General features: G+C 45.2%; 1 protein-coding gene across 1 annotated transcript; it reads left to right on the plus strand.

Annotated features, from left to right (window-relative positions):
* The first annotated feature begins 229 nt into the window (after positions 1 to 229).
* On the plus strand, positions 230 to 2,120 carry LOC123054783 (cytochrome P450 76T24). The gene is made up of 2 exons (XM_044478628.1): positions 230 to 1,174; positions 1,308 to 2,120. Exons 1-2 carry the CDS (start codon positions 263 to 265, stop codon positions 1,914 to 1,916), a joined length of 1,521 nt encoding a protein of 506 aa, XP_044334563.1. The 5' UTR covers positions 230 to 262; the 3' UTR covers positions 1,917 to 2,120.
* Positions 2,121 to 19,670: the final 17,550 nt, after the last annotated feature.

The raw sequence follows: 19,670 nt of genomic DNA on the forward strand, positions 1-19,670 counted from the left end.
TCCAATTTAGTAGCCTCATGCATGTTCCCTCAAACCAAAAATAGTAGCCTCGTGCATGTATATACTTTTCTATTCATCTAGGGCGGCTTGACTTCACCAACAACCGAATACGTCTCCAACTACTCCTTTTTACTCCAGTTTTTACCGATAGTAAAGATCCTTCATGGGGTGCATTTGCACTATATAAATGTGTCGCAGTGCATGTCCCAACTCACTGCAAGCTGCATCCTTTCCTTTGTGGTCGACTTAATAACCAAGCAAAATGGCCTCCTTCCTTGTTGAATGCCTAGGGTGGCTCATCGTCGTCCTCTTTTCCTTGTACATCTTCCAGCTCCTCCGTGACGCTCGCCGGCGTCTTCCCCCGGGCCCCTGGCCGCCGAAGCCTATCATCGGCGACCTCCTCGACCTCGGGGAGGACGGCCAGCAGCACCGCGCGTTCCTGCGCCTGGCCGACCGCTACGGTGGCCTCATGTGCCTCCGCTTCGGCATGGTGCCCCACGTGATCATCTCCACGCCGGACGCCCTGCGCGCCGTCTTCGGCGGCGAAGGCAAGAAGGTGGACAACATCGCCGGTCTTCCGAGCTTGGACGTCCTCAGCGCCATGGGCCACCGCGCCCACACCATCTTCGCGCTCCCGAGCCAGGACGGCAAATGGCGCGCGATCCGCAAGTTCGCCGCCGCAGAGATGCTGGCTCCCAGGCGGATCTCCGCCGGGGCCGGGGCGCTGCTGCAGACAAAGATCGTCGAGGCGCTGCACCGCGAGGTGTCCGGCCACGCTGCGCGCGGCACCGCCGTCGTGTTCAGGCACGCGGTTCTCGACTCCATCCTGAGCCTGCTGCTGGGGGTGCTCTACTCCACCGACCTGGAGCCCAAGGAGCGGGCCGTGTTCAGGGACATCATCGAAGATATCGTTGGGATGCTCGGCACGGCTAACGTCTCCGACATATTCCCGCCGATCGCCGCGCTCGACCTCCAGGGCCTGCGCCGCAGGATGACGAACCTCTTCGCCACCATGTACCGCCACTTCGACGATCAGGTGGCTCTACGGCGGCGTAGCCGGGAAGCCGGAGAGGCGCCCAAGAAGGACGTGCTGGACACGGTCCTCGATAAGGAGAGCGCATGGAAGCAGGAGGGGTCTCTGCTAAGCCATGATGTCATGAGAGCACTCCTATCAGTACGTCCTCGTCTCTTATCTCTTCTCTCTCCTCCAAAAAATCATGTCACTCGCATTCAGCTAGCTAGATAATTCATGGCAAAATATGTTATTAACCTACTGTACTAATACGCATGCTGACCTTACTTATCAGGATTTGTACGGTGCTGGAGCAAGCACGACAGCGGCTCTCATCGAGTGGGGAATGGTGGATCTGCTTCAGAACCCAGAGGTGATGCGCAAGGTCAAGGAGGAGCTCAGTGGGGTTCTTGGCGACAAACCGCTCATGGAAGAATCTGACATTGCCCGGCTCCCATACCTCCAAGTCGTGGTCAAAGAGATCCTTCGTCTGCGGATGGTGGTGCCGCTAGTACCTCGCAAAGCGGAGGCTGACATCGAGGTGAATGGCTACAGGATCCCTAAAGGCACCAACGTGATCCTGAACGCGTGGGCGATCAACCGGAGCGCCGACGCATGGTCGGATCCGGACAAGTTCGTCCCGGAGAGGTTCATCGGCGGCGAGACCAAGAACTTCCAGCTGGGGCAGGACTTTGACATGATCCCATTCGGTCTTGGCCGACGCATCTGCCCCGGGATGCCGCTCGCACAGAAGCTCATACCCCTGATTCTTGGCACGCTGCTCCATCGGTTCGAGTGGGAGCTTCCTGCGGAGGTCAAGGAGGCTGGGATAGACATGACAGAGAAGTGTGGGGTGGTGTTATCTCTAGTCACCCCCCTTACAGCCATACCCAAGGAAATATGACTTGTATTCTCCTAGCGGCTCATTTCATCCTGTAGTTTGGTAATTCTATCTTTCATGAGATCTGCAAGGAAAAATCTTATATTAAATGAAATTAAGTAATCCCAGAAAGAAAGCGCAGTTGGGGGCTTTTTATCCGTTGTACTATAAGTGTGTTTATGTATTATTTCCTGTGTTTACAACGTAATAAGTAACATCCAAAATTTTGAAACTGAGCTTTTATATTTTATTTTACCTTTTGCAAGTATTTTGTTTTCAGTTAGGTCTTGTAGATCTGGCGGAATTGTCACCTATTTCATCGATTTGCCTGCCAAAATTTACTTCCATCCGTTTTCCTTTTTGGGGAAATGTCAAAGGCCATATATTAAAGTTGACAAATTCTTAAAAGATCATTCTTACTCCATCGGCTTAGGTATAAAAAGAGCAGAATTGGCGCGTCTAATTTCGTTTTGGATTTGGGAGCAGGGATCATCGGCGGGAGAGTTTTGGAGGCGAAATTTTCTCCTTTTCTATGGAAACTGTGCGGGAAGAAAAGGAAGGAGTGCGGGAAGAAGAAGGAAAGCGAGATCGACCCGCTGGAATCGGTCTCCACCAATGCGTGCGTGAGGGCTGCTCGTTTACTGACCATGGGTTACTGCGCATTGATTTTTCAAGCAATCAGGCGCTGTGCTATTAACTACGCTGCTATTTTTCAGTCGCATGCAAAGGAAACTAGAGCCAATCGTGAAACACCATGGTCTCAGAGATTTCGGATGTATACCTTCTAAACCGTGACGGAGGGAGTACTGAAATTAAAAATTACACATCCGTCTTTGGAAAAAGGACGCCGATATCCACCACACGTGTGGTATATTCGACATGCGTCCACACACCGTGTGTGGTGTGAGCAGGAGACAGCCTATACGGGTTGTGTGTGGGCGGACATTAGAACTGCCCACACGTGTGGGCGCGGTTCCTTCGTGCCACACGTCCAAGAAGTACTACTCATCTCCACCCCGCGCGTGTGGCACGAAGCAAAAATGCCCACACGTCCTGGCGCAGCTACGTTAGGTACCCCCGTGGGATAACGATTTAGTTGCCATCCTGCTGGTTGGCAGATGTAGTTATCCGGGATGGCAAGTGTAGTTGTAAAAGCATGGCAACTCTATCTGTTTTGGTTAACTATAGTTGCCATATCTAATTTATGGTAGTTGCGGCGCGTAATCAAACTGTAGTTGCCGTATGTGATTAACTATTTGGCACATATGGTCAAACAGTAGTTGCCATGTGTGTTTACCTAGTTGCCACGTGTGGTCCAACCATAGTTGCGATGTATTATTAATCACAGTTGCCAAGTGTGTTTATCTGGTTGCCACGTACGCGCAACTGCAGTTGCCGTCTAGCAAAAGAATCACAGTTGCCATGTGTGTTTACCTAGTTACCACGTTCGCGTAACTGCAGTTGCCATCCACAACGTAGGAGTGTCGTGTGGGCGAAAAGCAGTTCGCCCACATGCGCATAAACTAGGTGGTGGTTGTGTGGGCAGAAACTAATTCGCCCACACAGCGCAGCTGGCAAACAGCGTGGTGCAGGCGTGTGGGCGAACTCTCCAACGCCCACACACCAGCCCCGTCCTATGTGGCATACCAAATCCACCTTTTCGTGTCAAGATTCGTGCAAAAGACAGTGAACGACGATCCATGCATGTGAGCAAGTTGGAGAACGCCCACACTTGTGAGCGTTAGTGTTTCCGTTGGAAAAAAGGATGATCTATACATCAACTAACTCAAATTACTTTATGTTTCGGTCACTTTTTCTACAAAATACCCGCGCATTATTATTATACAAAGTAAAGGATACAACATGCACGCAGACACCGCTCGAAACATCGTGAGATGGACACCTGTCCAGGCACAAACACAAAAAAGACCCCCAAAAAAGGCAAATTTTAACATGCTTCCTCTCATCCTTTCTTTTTACATGTGACAATTACAGAAAGGGAAGCACTCGGGGATCCTATTCCCAAGCTCCACCACAGCCAATGCCGCCGTCCCTCCCCGATGCGGTCTAACGCCGCCCGCTGGGAAGGATAAAGACGCGCCGCCTGTTTTTTAGATATACTGATACTGACCAGGTACATGTTAACCCAGCACCGGGGCTGGCCTGCAGCATGCAGAGTGTTACGAAATAATTTATGTGATCAATTGTATGAGAGGGATGCCTTCCAGGAGGTGTCTTGTTGGGGAAGAGGTGTCTCCCCAACACACCCTTCAGGTTGTATATAAGTGGGTCTCCCACATTGCAATGGACTAAAAGAATCATTTGTGTCTGTCCTTTGTCTCTTTTACTTTGATAACACGTTATCAGCACGTATACTCTGTCGAGAGCAATTGGTGGAACCGTCGCGTGGCCATCGTTTGATCATCCGCCTAGTACGCACGGAGACTCTCGGCCACGACGCCGCTCCTGCCGCGTGACGCCAAAGGGTGATGATCGAAGTCGATCGCGGCGGCGGCAACAACATGCAGCGGCAGCGCCACGGAGCAGGCATGCATCCATACAGGCCAATACGGCGAGAAAAGCAGGAGCAATGTCTCGGCACTCGGGCCTCGGCATGCACATCTCGTCCATACCCTGAAAGGAAAATCAATTGACATACATCAATTGGCATACACATGCATGCACTCATTTAATTCTTAGTGCATCGCATTAATTACTACAGACTGGATTAAGATTGATGGACTAATCGTTGCACTTTGATGTCTTTTCTAATCATAATTCAAGAACTGCCAGCGATGGCGTTCCTCACGCCAAGACAAAGCAGACACGCGGCCGGCGCTGACGGAGGCCATCAGCGGCTGCAGCCACGACTGGAACTTGGCGGAACTTCCACCGGCGAAAGCGGTAGCGGCCATCCTCGTCCCCGGCGGCAGCAGCCATAGACCTGCGTGGCAGTCGGGGCATCGCCGGCCAAGAGCCATGCTCCCTACATCGGCGCGGCCTCCTCTCCAAGAGGCAGGCGGCGAGGCGATGGAGCGCGGAAGCGGACGGCCATCCCGCGCGGCGACGCACAACCATCAAGACTTGGTGTCGCCACGCCCTAGGCCAGCGACGGCGGTCGACCACGGCTTCACCTCAGGTGTGGCGGCTTCCTAAAGGCCGGCGACACGGTGAGCCTATCCGGACAGCCGGCGGCGGTTACCAAAATCCCCTCGTGGGATGGAACCAACGGGAGTAGGATGGAAAATCCTATCATTTGGTGATTTTGCAAATCAGCCAAAGGATTATTTGGTAATCGTGAAAAGTCCTTGTAATTTCTGGTTAGCCCGCAGGCTTACCGAAACTTACACTAGAGCGATATGATGGTCGTTGGACTTTGCAGTTTAGCCATGGGCTGACTGTTTTCAGCATTTTAACCATATGGTTATTGTTATTTGCGTTTTATGCCTTAGGCTTCAGAGCAAATATACATGATAGACCATCAAGTCTTGCTGAATTGCATAATAATTGATTATGCATCATTTTACATCATGTAAAATGACCGTTGGAGGCCCTAAGTCCTCATATGTGTTGCACAAGTATGTTTATACTTCTGCATTTATTTGTATTACATGAGTAATACTGTTGGAAAGCTATATGTTGATTCCATTATTCACATAGAATATGGAATTTGCTTGCAAGTTTGGAAACATGAGGTAGTGAAGTGTATGACACTGCCTGACTATGTCAAATTTATATTTGTCAAAAGGAATCGACAAATGGCACCTATGGCTTAATTGCAGATTATCCAATATTATTGTGAGGTCTATATTGTGTCATTCTGACATAATGACTACCTTCAATTTTGCACACAACTTATGAATTGCATTATGGCAACGAATTAATTTCGTTCACACCTGCGAGGTCTAAACCACACCATGTGGTGATTACCTTCAATGTGTTTTTAATTAACATAAGGTTGTGAGATGCTCCATAAGAGTGAGGTCTACACTACTTAGTAGTGATTATCTCCATATATTCAATGCAAAATGAAGGCACAGAACTTATGACATAGTCATTATGAGGCCTACACCGTGGTGCCTACCTTCATGATTTTTTTCCAAATAATTGGAAATTTCATAGCATTTGTCATTGGTTGTGACTATAGTGTCAAATACTCCATCAGTAGATGAATCCAAGGCAGTGGTGACTATGCTGCATATTATGCTATGAAGAGAATATCCAAAACACTTGCATATTTTGATGATTACCTTCCATGCATACACAACTTATGGGATGCCATCATAGCTATGAATTAAGTTTCATGCACAGCTGAGAGGTTCACGCCATTTTATGGTGATTACCTTCATGTGTTATAAATAACATAAGGTTGTGGAGGCTATGACTAATGGGAATTGTCCATAAAAGTGAGGTGCCACTAGGTGGTCGACTACCTCTATGTGTTTTAAGGAAATTAAACGTTTGTCCCTTTTGAGGTGACTACCTTTACTTGGAAGATCCACACCACACTGTGGTGTTCTTCTGGAAGGCTTGCCCTATGGGTCACTAATAATCACCATCACCATGATTATGCTTAGCTGTAGCATTTTCACCCTACTTAATTTACTGAAGGTAAATTAATGCATGCGAATTTCATGCAACATATGGCTGACCTTTTTGGAAAGGAAATGAGATGAGATGACATTTGGTGGGAGTAACTATTTAAGATGGGTCATGGACATTAAATATTTTGTCGACCTAGAGCATTGTTGCCACAGAAACTCCACCTGCAGAAAATGTCATGGCTATTTATAAATAGCTAAGAATATGCATATTTGCATTTACGTGCGATCACAGTGGCTCGGTTCTCAAACTCAGTATGTAATGGATGATGAATATCCATTTTCCCTTTGAGCCTACATTGAGGCAAAATATATTGTTATAAGCATCACATGAATGATTATTCATTCGTTGTTAGGACTTCGAGTCCACTGAGCCTTATAATTCTGTTGTCTATAAATCAACACTATATTGAGATTATGTGATAAGGCGACTTCAGATACATATCTGACTATAAGTCCTTACTGCACTTTACGTTCTCCTAGGATGGTAAACAGAAATATCATCTTTGTTTCAGGTTGCAATGCATGAAATTTATGCTAGTACTCTTAGTACTAAGCAATAGTGGTTAGAGAACCACGAGGAGTTGAATGTAAAGTGAAAAAAAAGACAAGCAGAAATTGAGTGTATATCTCAAAGGGAATGGATCATTTAATTTAAATGATCATAATGACAACTTTCAAGTTTGTCAAAATGGTGGTTTTACGAAAAGTCGTACTAATGATTACCAATTAGTCAAGTATTGGGTTGAATCATACCACTGTCTCACTGGAGGCAAATGTTTTTAATGAGATAAGTTTGAAGTTCTACTTCAAAAGGAAAACAACCAGAAAATATCCTAGTATGGTAAAGGACAATGGACTCCTCTACATTGATGATATGCTTGTGGAATGATATTCCCAAGATATTTTGGAGATCTCCTGTCGTCTTCTAGTTATCCCTAAATACCATTAGCCTATAATTGTACTACTACATATAGTATAAATTGCAACATCTTGTTCCTCAGACATGATAGTAGAGATAATTCAGTATATGAGTCATTTCATACTCAATCTTGTTGCATACATAATAATTTTTCCTCCTTTATCATCATGGTATTGGACGATTAGAGAAATTATTGACAATTTTGTTGGCCACAACTTGACAAGTTGCAATATTCCCAACAATCATCAGATTGTTTTATGCACTACATGTGACATTGGGGAATTAATTTTAGGGCACTGTCACCTTAAATTTTAAATGAGCCAGCCAATATTCTTGATTGAATGCAAGAATATGTTTGGATTATTCAACCATTATCTGGGTTATCTTGGTACTTCATGGTGTTCATAGACGCATCTGGAAGATGGTTTTAGGTGTGTATATCCACACATAACCATGCATTTACTGAATTAAGTGATCAAATTGACGAATTTAGAGCAAATTATCCTAACGTGGGATAATTCCATCGGAATGGAAATGTCGTTGAAGTTGATTCACGGACATTCAATGGTTATATTCAGTATATGGTACATAACCAGAATGGTTTGGTTTGATCTCTTATGAAAGAGATTCAATATTGCATAGCCAATGTTGCAGAATTGTGATTTACCAACATTTTGTTGATGGTAAAATGCGGTCTCACACTCCGCATATTTGATCTAAATGAGATCAAATGATACTGCACCCCCTTGCAGTTTGTACGTGGAAATAAGTGAAGTATTTCCCATCCGCGGTAATTCGGTTGTATACCGATATCACCACCCCAGCGTACATCATGGGCCTTCACATATGGTTGGGATCTATGTGAGGAATTACTGTGGTACGTTCGTTAATCCGCTGAATACCTTAACCCTTACAAGGGAGTTATTTGCAGCCCATACGCTGATTGCTTTTGCAATAAAAACATTTTCTGGCATTAGGGGGAGATGAGTACCACAAAGAATGCCAGGAATGGATAAGAAATGTCATAGACATTTTGTCCATGTACTTAAGAATCAGAAATGCAGGTTCAAGTTATGAAAATTTTGCAGCATATTGCAAATAGTCTGCCAAGTATATTTACTGATGACAAATGTTTCACTATGGTCAAGTACCAGAACGAGTGGAGGTACCTAATAAACCACTCGTCTCTCTAGATGAGAGCAAGAGGGGGAGAATTCTGGTCGCATGAGATTAAGTTCTCATATGTTTCAGCAAAAACAGAGGAGATTGACCCCTCGATCAATAAATATGATTCAACCTCGGGTTGAATGACACCTGAGGGATGCGCGGCATCCAAAGTCCAACACATATGTGCACACATTTTTATGTGTTGGGACATCGAAACACCTTGACTCTGTTGTTGTGGGAAATCGCAAGGAGTTAAGAGGCGTAATAAGAATTCCACGATGATATTGATTCATGAGAATCATATATGAGAAAGTCTACATATGTCGACATAAAATTCTACTCGAGAATTGCTAGAATCCTTTTGGGCCCTGAACCAAATCGATGCAGAGTGTTGTTGCACTTATATTGGTTCAAATGAAAGGAAGCAATTAAGGAAGAGTGGCACTCGCTCATCAAATGAGAGGTATTTACCATTGTAAAACCTGCTCCTCATAAGTATCTTCTAGAGGGAAGAGAAGTAAATTTTCGTTTGGAAACGAAAATAAATAAGGTGGTGAGAAAGCGAGGCTTGTAGCACAAGGGTTTTTCGCAGAGACCCGACATCGGTTACGATGTAGCATACCTTCTTGGTATGAGTGGAATTATGTTTCGACGCTAAATGTTAATGGCAGTACAGATCCATGCGGTTGATGTATGTAATGTCTACATATTCCCATGGGTCAATTAGTTTGGATGTATATATTGAAGTCATCGAATGACTTAATATTCTGAATCCAAAGGTAAATCGCAACATGCAAGTGTGGAACTTCTGAAGTCATTCTATGACTTGAAGTAGTCGGAGAATTGTGTGGTGCAACCGACTAAGCAAGTTATTCCTTGACAAGGATTACTCTCATACTAATGATTGTTGACGTATATTCTTGAAGAAATCATGGATTGGATTTTACATCACCTTAATTTGTGGTGTCGATGATCTTATCATCAAAGTCTATATAAGAGATGAAATACACACAATCATATTAAGACGGATATTTGGGTTAAACCAAATTATGCTAAGTTTATGACTTGAGCATATCCCCCTAAGATATCAGTCTTCATATATCCGAAAGTATTGGAGAAGTTCAATATGGATATATTATATCAAAGACACATATGGTCATATTATACCTAATATGGGATACAAATCCTTGAGACATAGGGGAGATGGTGAAGTGATAGTGGACATGAAGTGTCATATCTAAATACCATCGAAGCACTCATATATCTTGCAAAATATGTCAGGCCTGACACTATAGTTTTTGGCAATTTATTGATAGTGCAATTCCCTGAAAGGTATAAGGTTTGTGTAAGGATTATCCTCGGCTATATCCAGGGCACAAAGGGTTTTGATCAATTCCATCCGAAAATCAAGATGGGGCCATGGTTTGATATATTGATAGTGGCTAATTATCTGATCCCACAATGCCTTATCAAAGACTGGGTTTGCTGGAAGAGTATTTTGAGGGAAGTCTTCAGAATAGACTCTAAACGAGTCCTTCCAGTGATCATTGTATTTTATTTGAAGCATCACAAAATGTAGATGACTTCATAGAATGATTGGCCACATGTGAAATCATGCGGAGATTATTATTATCTACCAAGATAATGTCACTTGTATTGCTTATGGGTTATATTTATCCTCATGAGTTACAGAAATGTAAGAGGGTAATTTGCAAACAAATTATTGTGATATTCAGTATATCTCTGCCAATGTTTATATTCCAGAACTAGGTTCGTGGATTGGGTATGAGATAGCTTTGAGGTTTGCAAAGTTCAGGGGGAGTAAAATCCCAAATTATAACCCATTGGTGATCTTCTGATCACTCATATTGTACTCTTTTTCCCTTTATGAGTTTTCCGTGATGGTTTCTCATATAAGGTTTTTAACGAGACAATATAAATACAAGTGCGGACGTATGTCATATGGTTTCTCCTTATATTTTTCCCACTGGGTTTTTAAAGGAGTTTTCGGTGGCATATCATTATAATGTTTCTCCTCAAATTTTTCCCACAGGGTTTTTAAGAGGAGTTTTTGGATTGCAATATACAGATGACGAATCGATCAAGGGGAGTGTTAAGAAATAATTTATGTGATCAATTGTATGGGAGGGATGCCTCCCAGGAGGTGTCTGTTGGGGAAGAAGTGTCTCCTCAACACACCCCTTCAGGTTGTATATAAGTGGGTCTCCCACATTGCAATGGACTAAGAGAATCATTTGTGTGTGTCCTTTGTCTCTTTAACTTTGATATTACAACACAGAGAAGGCGCTGCATGCTAGCTTGCCTCTAGGAGCTGATTGATCCACTGAAACCAAAGGCTCATGACTGTCCCACCTATACCTGACCATACCTCGGGCCGGGCCTAGCCAAGCCCGACGCAAAAAACCCAGGCCCAGGCCCGGCCCGGCCATCGGGCCTGTTTTCTGGGCCCGAGCCCGGCCTGAATACGTAAAAGCCCATCGGGCTCCGGGCCGGCCCGGCCCGACCTTCAGAAAAGTGCAAAAATGACGGGCCCGGGCCTGGGCCGGCCATCGGACTCAAAATCTAGGCCCGAGCCCGGCCCGGGAGCAGCGTTGGGCCGGGCCGGGTCGGGCTTTTTTGGGCCGGGCTGGCCGGGCCGGGCTTCCCATGGCCAGGTATAGTCCCACCTCTTCACAGGTGCATGCATGTACATGCAAGCTCTGCATGCTCGGTGACTACATGCATGCACATGCATATAAACCCATCTTGCCGTGGGATTCATGATCGTATTGCTTAAACTTGCAGAAACAAATTTGCAAACATGGTAGCAAACTACAAATCTTGACACATGGCTTCTATAAATCTCCATCTCTTTTTCTACTTAACATAAATAGCATAGCATTTTGTTGTCAACAAGAAAATAAAATACTCTCTCCGAGCGGATACAAGTGTCGTGGTTACACTTATTTCAGATTGGAGGTAGTATTTTATAATTACTAATAGAACTCAGCTGGAATATCTGTAAGCTAGTGATGTATTTGGTCATATCTGAGGCAGGTATGCTTGCATCTTATGCCTCCATACGAAAATAAAACTAAGTTTCTTTCCAAGGAAGAAAGAATTCTAGTAGTCTTTTGTGTTACCTAACTGAAGAAATGAACAAGGAAAAAAAACAAAGGAATAGTTTTTCAAGGAAGAATGGATTATGGGAGTGTTAACCCCTAAGAAATAACGAGAATTAGAAAAGAAAGAAAATCAATGTTGTACAACTATGACTAACAAGAACAAATCATAAAGACTTATTACAAAGTCTTTCTTTTATGCGGAAAGTAGAATATTATACTCAAAATTTGCACACAAATTACACAAATCATGCATTCTTTTGTACTGCGAAAAATAAGTGTAAGCTAGTGCAACCTTAGTAATAAATATGACCAGAAAAATGAATTCTATTTTAAGTTACAGACACAAAATTTAGTAGTGTTACACCATCGAGTCAAACCGCTGCCACATGCACAAATATAGAAGAAAATCCGACAACCAAAAATTTTGTGGATACTTATTTCTTATCTGTAAACAAAGACATTATACTAAAACAAACTATAAATAAAATAATTATGTTATTCTAAGTTAGAATGAATTAAGGGCATCGGTATTACCTAAAAGAAGAAATAAAGACACATGATTTCTTTCTATGAAAGAATGAATTATGAGAGTGGTAAATCAACAATAAACTGAAAATAATTAATAGTATACAAATATCCCTAACATGAACAAAAATCATAAAGACTTGTTATCAAACTCTTTCGTTATATGCAACAATAAGACTATACTGAAAACTTGCGCATGAATTGGCCCAAACTTGCACTGTGTCCTATTATGCAAGAGCATGTACATGAACTAGTACAACTTAGCAATAGTTATAATTTAAGTTCATTAATTACATATTTAGATTTTGTTTCAAGTTTCTAACATAATATTAAGTCATGACATAGGATTGAGCATCAAACTGCTGACGCATGAACAAATAAAAGCAAAAAATTCAACAACAACAAAAAGACTACACAGAAAAAAAAAACAGAAGCTAGAGGCACAAGGGGGAAAATCGTTTATTTTTTTCCCAGTGGTTACTTTTTTTCTTATCAATAGTCCGAGACATATATTAGCATGAAAAATAAATTTTATTTTAGGTGCCTATCACAAAATTAAGTAGTGTCACGAGATTGCAACATCAAACCACAGTCATCTACACAAATATAGGAGAATTCAAAGGCAAAAAAATAATGAGTAAGGAACAAAAAAATGAAACAATTGCACAAGATAGAAAAGTAGAACTTTTAGAGTGGGAGTCACTTTATTATTAAAAGTAATAAATAGAACTATAAACATGTTATTAGGAGGAATACAAATATCAATTAAAGAAGAAAGACTAATAAAAGTGGTGTTACCCAAAACAAAAGCAAAAATAAACACAAAATTTATTCAAAGCAAAACTTTGTTACACACATCGGTATTACCTAAAAGAAGAAATAAAATGAAGAAAGAAATGTCAATATTGAAAATAATCATCTCATCTCATGGCACATACGAAACTGAATTGTAACACGCACGCACGTGCGGACACACACAACACAAACACACGCGCGTGCGTCCACTCACACAACCCAAACACAGAAACACTGACGCACAAGCGCACGTGCACATGTTACACACCTTTAATTAATTCTGTTTTGGGCTATTCTGGCTAATTAATCGATCTTTGTACATGCACTGCTTGCGAATTCAGCCTGTTTGTGTGTGGAATGTGGGCTGTCAGTCCAATATCAGCCAACCTTTGTACATGGGATGTTGCAAGCCAGAGAAAGCAAATCGACTGATGCCAAAAAGAAAGTTTTCAGCTGATTGAAGAATAGCAGAAAGCGTTGGACAAATCAACGTCGCCTTTCTCCTGCGCATGCTACACGCGTCCAGAAGCTCGTCGCTGCTTCTCGACCTCCGAAACACCTTCGTAGGAGAAAGGCGACGTGGGAGCCAGAATATGTGGGCCACCACGGTCATTTGCTTGTCACGGATAATCACTGTAGCAAATTTGACCTTCCGTTATTTCTGCACAAAAGGTTTTGCATAGCTGAAAAAATATAGTACTAATGAATTATGTTTCACGATAAATCATATATCACCTCCGTCTCAAGTTACTTGTCTAAGATTTGTCTAGATATAGATGTATCTAACACTAAGAAACACTAGAACGTGTCTAGATATATCTGTTTTTATCTTTACCTAATAATAAAGCAAATACGATTTCTTTCGTCCGTCATGGCATTTTTCAGAAAAGTCCCTCTATTTTAGAGAATTCAACCCGCAGTCCTGTTTTAAGTCAAAACGAATGGTTTTTTTGTATTTTACACAAAAGTCACTGTGTTTTCTTGAAATCAACCCGCCGTCCGGATTTAAGTCACACCCGAACCGTTATTTTACGTTTTTCGAAAAACCCCATGACGTTTTAGGTAATTCATCCGCGGATCATATTTAAGTCAAACAAATACTTTTTTAAATCATCCATATCTTTTAAACCGTAACTCCGATTTGAACATGTTATATATGAAATTTGATTAGAAAAATATGTAGAATATGAATGAGATTATTTTTACCTATTAAGTATTTTTAAATATTATTTTGGAATATATTTAAATCAAACAAATGATTTTCTAAATTATCCGTATATTTTAAACCGTAACTTCGACTTTAACATATTATATATGAAATTTTATTAGAAAAATACGTGGAATCTAAATATGATGTTAATTTTACCTGTTAAATATTTTTTAAATATTGTTTTGGAAGCAAACTTATGATTTCTAGCGCAAGATCCATTTTTTTCGTACCGGCGGCGATCCGGATTGCAAATAAACACCCCACTATAACCATATAGGGAAAAGAAAACATCAATAACTACACATGCATACCTCTGAAAAATGTCGCAGGGGAAAACAACAGATTTCTCATCGCGAGAGTGAGTGAGAGAGAGAGATAGAGCGAGCGAGAGAGAGAGAGAGAGAGGGCGAGGGAGGAGAGAGGGAGAGAGAGACGCCTTAGGATTAACCATATTCAAACACGTTTTTTGTTGTTTTGTGTGAACACCGAGGCCATCGCCGACGAGGGTGAGAAGGAGGATAAGCGGCAACACAAATATGATGCCTTGCAAAAATAAAGGAGATGGCCCTATTGAGTAATGGTTGTTGGGTTAAGAGCGTGTGTTATGTTTTTTCTCCCGTTGCAACGCACGGGCTCTTTTGCTAGTATAAATCTAAGATTAGTAATTGGGATGGAGGGACTATATTATTTGAAAATTTGAAGCATTGAACAAACAGAAAAGGTGTATGGTCAAAATTGCTACTTTAAAGACATTTCGTGTTGGGCCGGGCTCTGGCATTAGCTAGGCGATTGGTGGCGGTTGGGAGGGAGCCATGGCGGCCATGTTGTTGCCCGCCATCGAGGGCTTCCGGGTGCCTCGGCGTGTGGATATGTCGGTGATCAGGGCCCCATCGACTGGTTGCATCAGTCCCCTACCATAGCGCAGACGCTCGGCTGCCTCCTCGACATGGAGGCGGGTCTCACGCTTAGACTCGATCAACCCAATGCGAAGGAGTTTCTTGTTCAGCCATCGACGGCGGGGCATCCGCCTCCTTGGTGGTCTTGAACCAATTGAGGGCCCAAGCCTCCGCGATCGAGGGATCCGTGAGGACCCAAAGCGACAACACCTGTCTCTTGGCGAATGCCGCCGTAATGTCAATGAAGACCTAGACCACATCTTATTGTATTGTACCTCGGCTCAGTTCATGTGGAGCTGTCCTAGAGAAGTCTGGGCCAATGGGTGGTGCCCGACTAGCTTCCCTGAGTTCTATCAATACGTAGCCACTTGCTCTGGCCAGGCCCGCAGAGTGATGTGGGTGAACTTTGGGGCCTTTGACGTGGTCCTTGTCGTGTATTAGGAATAAACTTGCCATTAAGCATGTTTGCCCAATCAACGCCGCTGATGCTATTTATAAATTATTGGGGGTCCTTGCAGTTATGGAAACCACTGTGCAGGCGGCGGGATAGATTGGCCGTCGACAAGCTGACCAGGAAGTACAAGGAGTTGGTGGCGCGTCTCCTCGTGGTCATTCATCCTCCTTGGGGATTGTATCTTTTATTTCGAGCGTGTTGTGCTGTTGCGGTGTTGCCCACAGTTGGAACTTCCTTCTCTTGTTTGTGTATCCTTTTTAACTTTTTCTAGACTTTTCTTTGTGGTTGGACTTCTATTGTGGTTGTTGCTTTATCTATAAAGCGGGACGAGGAGCCTTTTTAGGCAATGCCACCATACCCTGCACCCGGTGCCGCTCCGCCTCAGTGATTCATTTCGAGCCCTTCAACGACGAGGAGGACACGCCACGCGTCCCACCACCACCGAGATAGTGCTCGAGGCGTGTGCACATCTTCGGCGGGTTTGGACCCACTCTTGCTTCACCGCGGTCGGGTGCCATTTGGTGCCGGGGCAGCGAGGACCTGCACGCGGCGTTCGATCTAGACACCGTGATTGTGCGAAGGGATGATAGCGTCGGACCCGATCGATCAATGAGTTCCACATCGTGATACGGAGGTGCTGCTGGAATTGTAAGTTAGAAGTATATATGAGGAACATTCTTTCAGATTTTTTTAGTTATTTTTCGTGTCGGGTTGCATTGAGAATGCATCGTAGGCCTCTGGTTAAGAAGCTCGAAAAAAGGTTGGAAAATAGTACAATTGGTTGCAGAGAGAGTCCCCAGGCTGGTTGAGGCGAGCCATTCCACTTCACGCGTCACAGCTTCTCCTAGTTGGTCGTGTGCCGCACACCTTCCATGCTCACGATGTCCCACCGACGATATTAAACCCATGAAGCTACACGTGAAGGGCGACCAACCAGCTATGCCACGTGGCGCAAGCTGGTTGGCCGTGAGAAATCTTTTGGAATTTTCTTAGATGAAGGTGTGGATTATTTTTTAAATGTAGTTTTTTAGATGAAGGTGAGGACTTCTGGTATTTTTTAAATGGAGGGTTATGCAAAGTGGCACTCGCTGGTAGGTTGCGGTGGTAATTGTTTTCTTTTTTCTTTCTTACTTTTTTTTTAGATGAAGGTGATGATTTTTTTTCTGAGATGGTTTTTAGACAGAGGCGAGGACTATGCTTTTTTTAAATAAAAACATGCGCACATTTTCTCTCAAGCGGCGTCAGGATTACAGTGGCTACCTCCGACCACTAGTATATGTTACAGTGGGCTACCTCCGATTCGGAGATCAGGGTTGGACGGCGACGGGTCATTTCAAACGGCGTGCGCGTTTAATTTCAAGCAAGTGGTACACGCGCGAAGTATGCCTGTTTCTTCTTCTCCCACGAGCTGGAACATTCAGCCGAGCTGACCGCGACACCTTTGTCCCATGGAAAAACCGAGGAATAGTGCCCCGACAGGTTCGTGTTTGATTAGGCGCGAGGGGACCCTCGCTGGTGAGATTAAAGCGAGCGGAGGATGAAACCTTGCTCAGTCGTCGGACAGCGAGCGGGCGAATGGTTTAAATGCTTTATTCTGCGTGTGTGTGTGGCGGCGAATGTTACTATACGCGGGCGTGCTCGATTTGTCACGGGCATATCCGTGGAATCGAGCTAGGGTGACCGGTGTGGATAAAACATGGCACGAGCGATAGACAGTGACCAGACCCCGAGCCATTTCCGTGGCGACGCTCCTGACTTTCAAGAACAGGCACATTTGTTAGTCTGTTTGTTTGAGAACTGATGGAACTACGTGCTCCTTCCGCTTAATTAACAATGGAAGTGTGGAACGCGCGTAGTACTGGCTCCAAAACCGTTGTTCCCTCGAACTAGCCAAGTATTGGCTGCTCTCGGGGTTTAAGCCAGTAATGTACTAGGTTCTACGCCAAAACAGCTGCTGATTAACTAGTGCAATTAGATGAATAATTCTTTGGAAATGATAATGATTGAAAGTTCTCGGAGAACGACTGTGACGCATTGCTCCAATGTGTGCGTGAATCTCAGCTCGTGTGGGCACACCGTTCGCTCTGTCTGCCACCTTGTGCAAACGACTCAAAATGTTTGCTTCGCTTGTTAATTTTACGCGATGCGATCTATGCCTGCATGTCCCGTCCTTAGTTTCTCCCTCTAAATCACCTTCGATGACAAATTTCTGTGTATATAGATGAAAATCATTGAACAAGATGGTTGCGGGCCAAACGTTTGTAAGGCAAGAACCGTGGAGGAGGCGATTGCGGGCCGTTGGGCGCGAGACATGGGGCCAGATCTTAGCGCCGCCAAGTTAGGGGAGTGCCTATCCCTATGGGCAAGGATCTCGCAGTTTCAGTTGGACCCGCCCGTGCAGGACATGGTGCGGTGGGCGTGGGAGCCTTTGGGCAGGTACTTTGCCCGCTCCACGTACGAGAGCTGTTTCGAAGGTAGGGAGCATGACCCCTTAGCATTGATCGTGTGGGATAGTAGGGCGCCTTTGCGGTGCAAGCTGCATGCTTGGCTAGCCTACTAGAATCGCTGGTGGACTTTGGATCGGTTGGCCACATGTGAGCTGCCCCGTCAAGATGCTTGCCCTCTGTGCTCCCAAGATTCGGAGACGATTGATCACCTACTCGTGGCATGTGTCTTCACGCGCGATGTATGGCACAAGGTGCTCACGGCTCTTGGGCACGAAGCTTGGACGCCAACTAGTATGGACAGCCTATGGGATTGGAGCAAATCGCTTCGGCACTCTTCTCATGAACGGAAGGACCTACACACTATATTGCTTCTCGTCTGCTGGGAGGTGTGGAAGGATCACAACGCTATTGTCTTCTATAATGCATCTCCGGTCATAAACGTAGTGATGGACCGAATCTACGAGGAGGGTAAGGTTTGGCAAAAATCTGGGTTGTTCCGAGGGGATATGTCCTCGTTCTTCCTTAGGTTGTTTAGGTGGGCCAATCTCGAGTAGTCATGCTGTAATCGGCCTAAGGCCAACCTTGTAACTTTTGGTGGATGGGGTCTCCCATCTTCTTTTATGAATATATGATACACATGCTTGTGCGTATTTTCGAAAGAAATTGTTGAACAAGTGACAATTTTGTCTAGACACCCACTGTGTGCGCCGGGTCCAGCAACACCCACTGTGTGCCGGTTTTCTCGGAAACCGGATCGTGGCATCTCGGCCGTGGCGGGGACCGAGAAGTCCGCCGAATCTTGGGGCAATCCCTCGGGCTTTGCGCGGGCGCCACGTGGTGCCCGGAAGTCGGAGGGGCCTGACAGGCCACGCGCGTGACGGGACCGGGCGACGGGCTGGGGCCCACCGCCGCGCGCCCTCGGCCCAAGCGCGCGGATTTATTGCGGCGTCTGGGCGCCGGTTGCTCTTCCCCGGGCAGTTACTGCGCGTGTACGTGCGCACTTATTGCGGGGTAGTGGAATGGGCGCATGCAGACGATCCCACTTCCCCACGTTCAAGCTGAGGGTTATAAATCGGGGCGCAGGGGGGCAGCGGACATTATTCTCGCTCGCGCCCTCCTGTCCCTTTGCTCTCGCTCCGCTCTTTGCAACTGACGCACTGCGACGCCCGCTGCTCCGAGCAGAACTCCTTCGCCGTCCATCTTCCTTCTTCTTCCTTCGATCATGTCGCTGCCATCGGGCTCCTGGATGGGTTCGAATGTCACCTCCGAGGACATCACCCAACTCCGGGCGACGCGGCGCCTGCCGCGGGAGACGGACGTCGGCGTCCACCTGCCGCGCGGCGAGCAGAGGCCTCGGCCCGAGGGGCAGGAGCGCGTGGTCTTCCTCACGCACTTCGAGCGCGGGTTCGGGCTGCTGGCGAGCACCTTCTTCCGCGCGTTCCTGGAGTTCTTCGGGCTCCAGCCGCATCATCTTGGCGCCGGCGCCATCGTCCAGCTCTCCGGCTTCGTCACCCTCTGCGAGGGGTACCTGGGGGTCGAGCCTACGATCGACCTCTGGGCGCGCTTCTTATCCTTGAAGCAGCAGGGCCCGTCGGCCGGGGAGTTCGCCGATTGCGGCGCCGCCGTCATCTCGAAG

The sequence above is a fragment of the Triticum aestivum genome, chromosome 2D (assembly GCF_018294505.1).
Source record: "Triticum aestivum cultivar Chinese Spring chromosome 2D, IWGSC CS RefSeq v2.1, whole genome shotgun sequence".
Lineage (NCBI taxonomy): Eukaryota > Viridiplantae > Streptophyta > Magnoliopsida > Poales > Poaceae > Triticum > Triticum aestivum.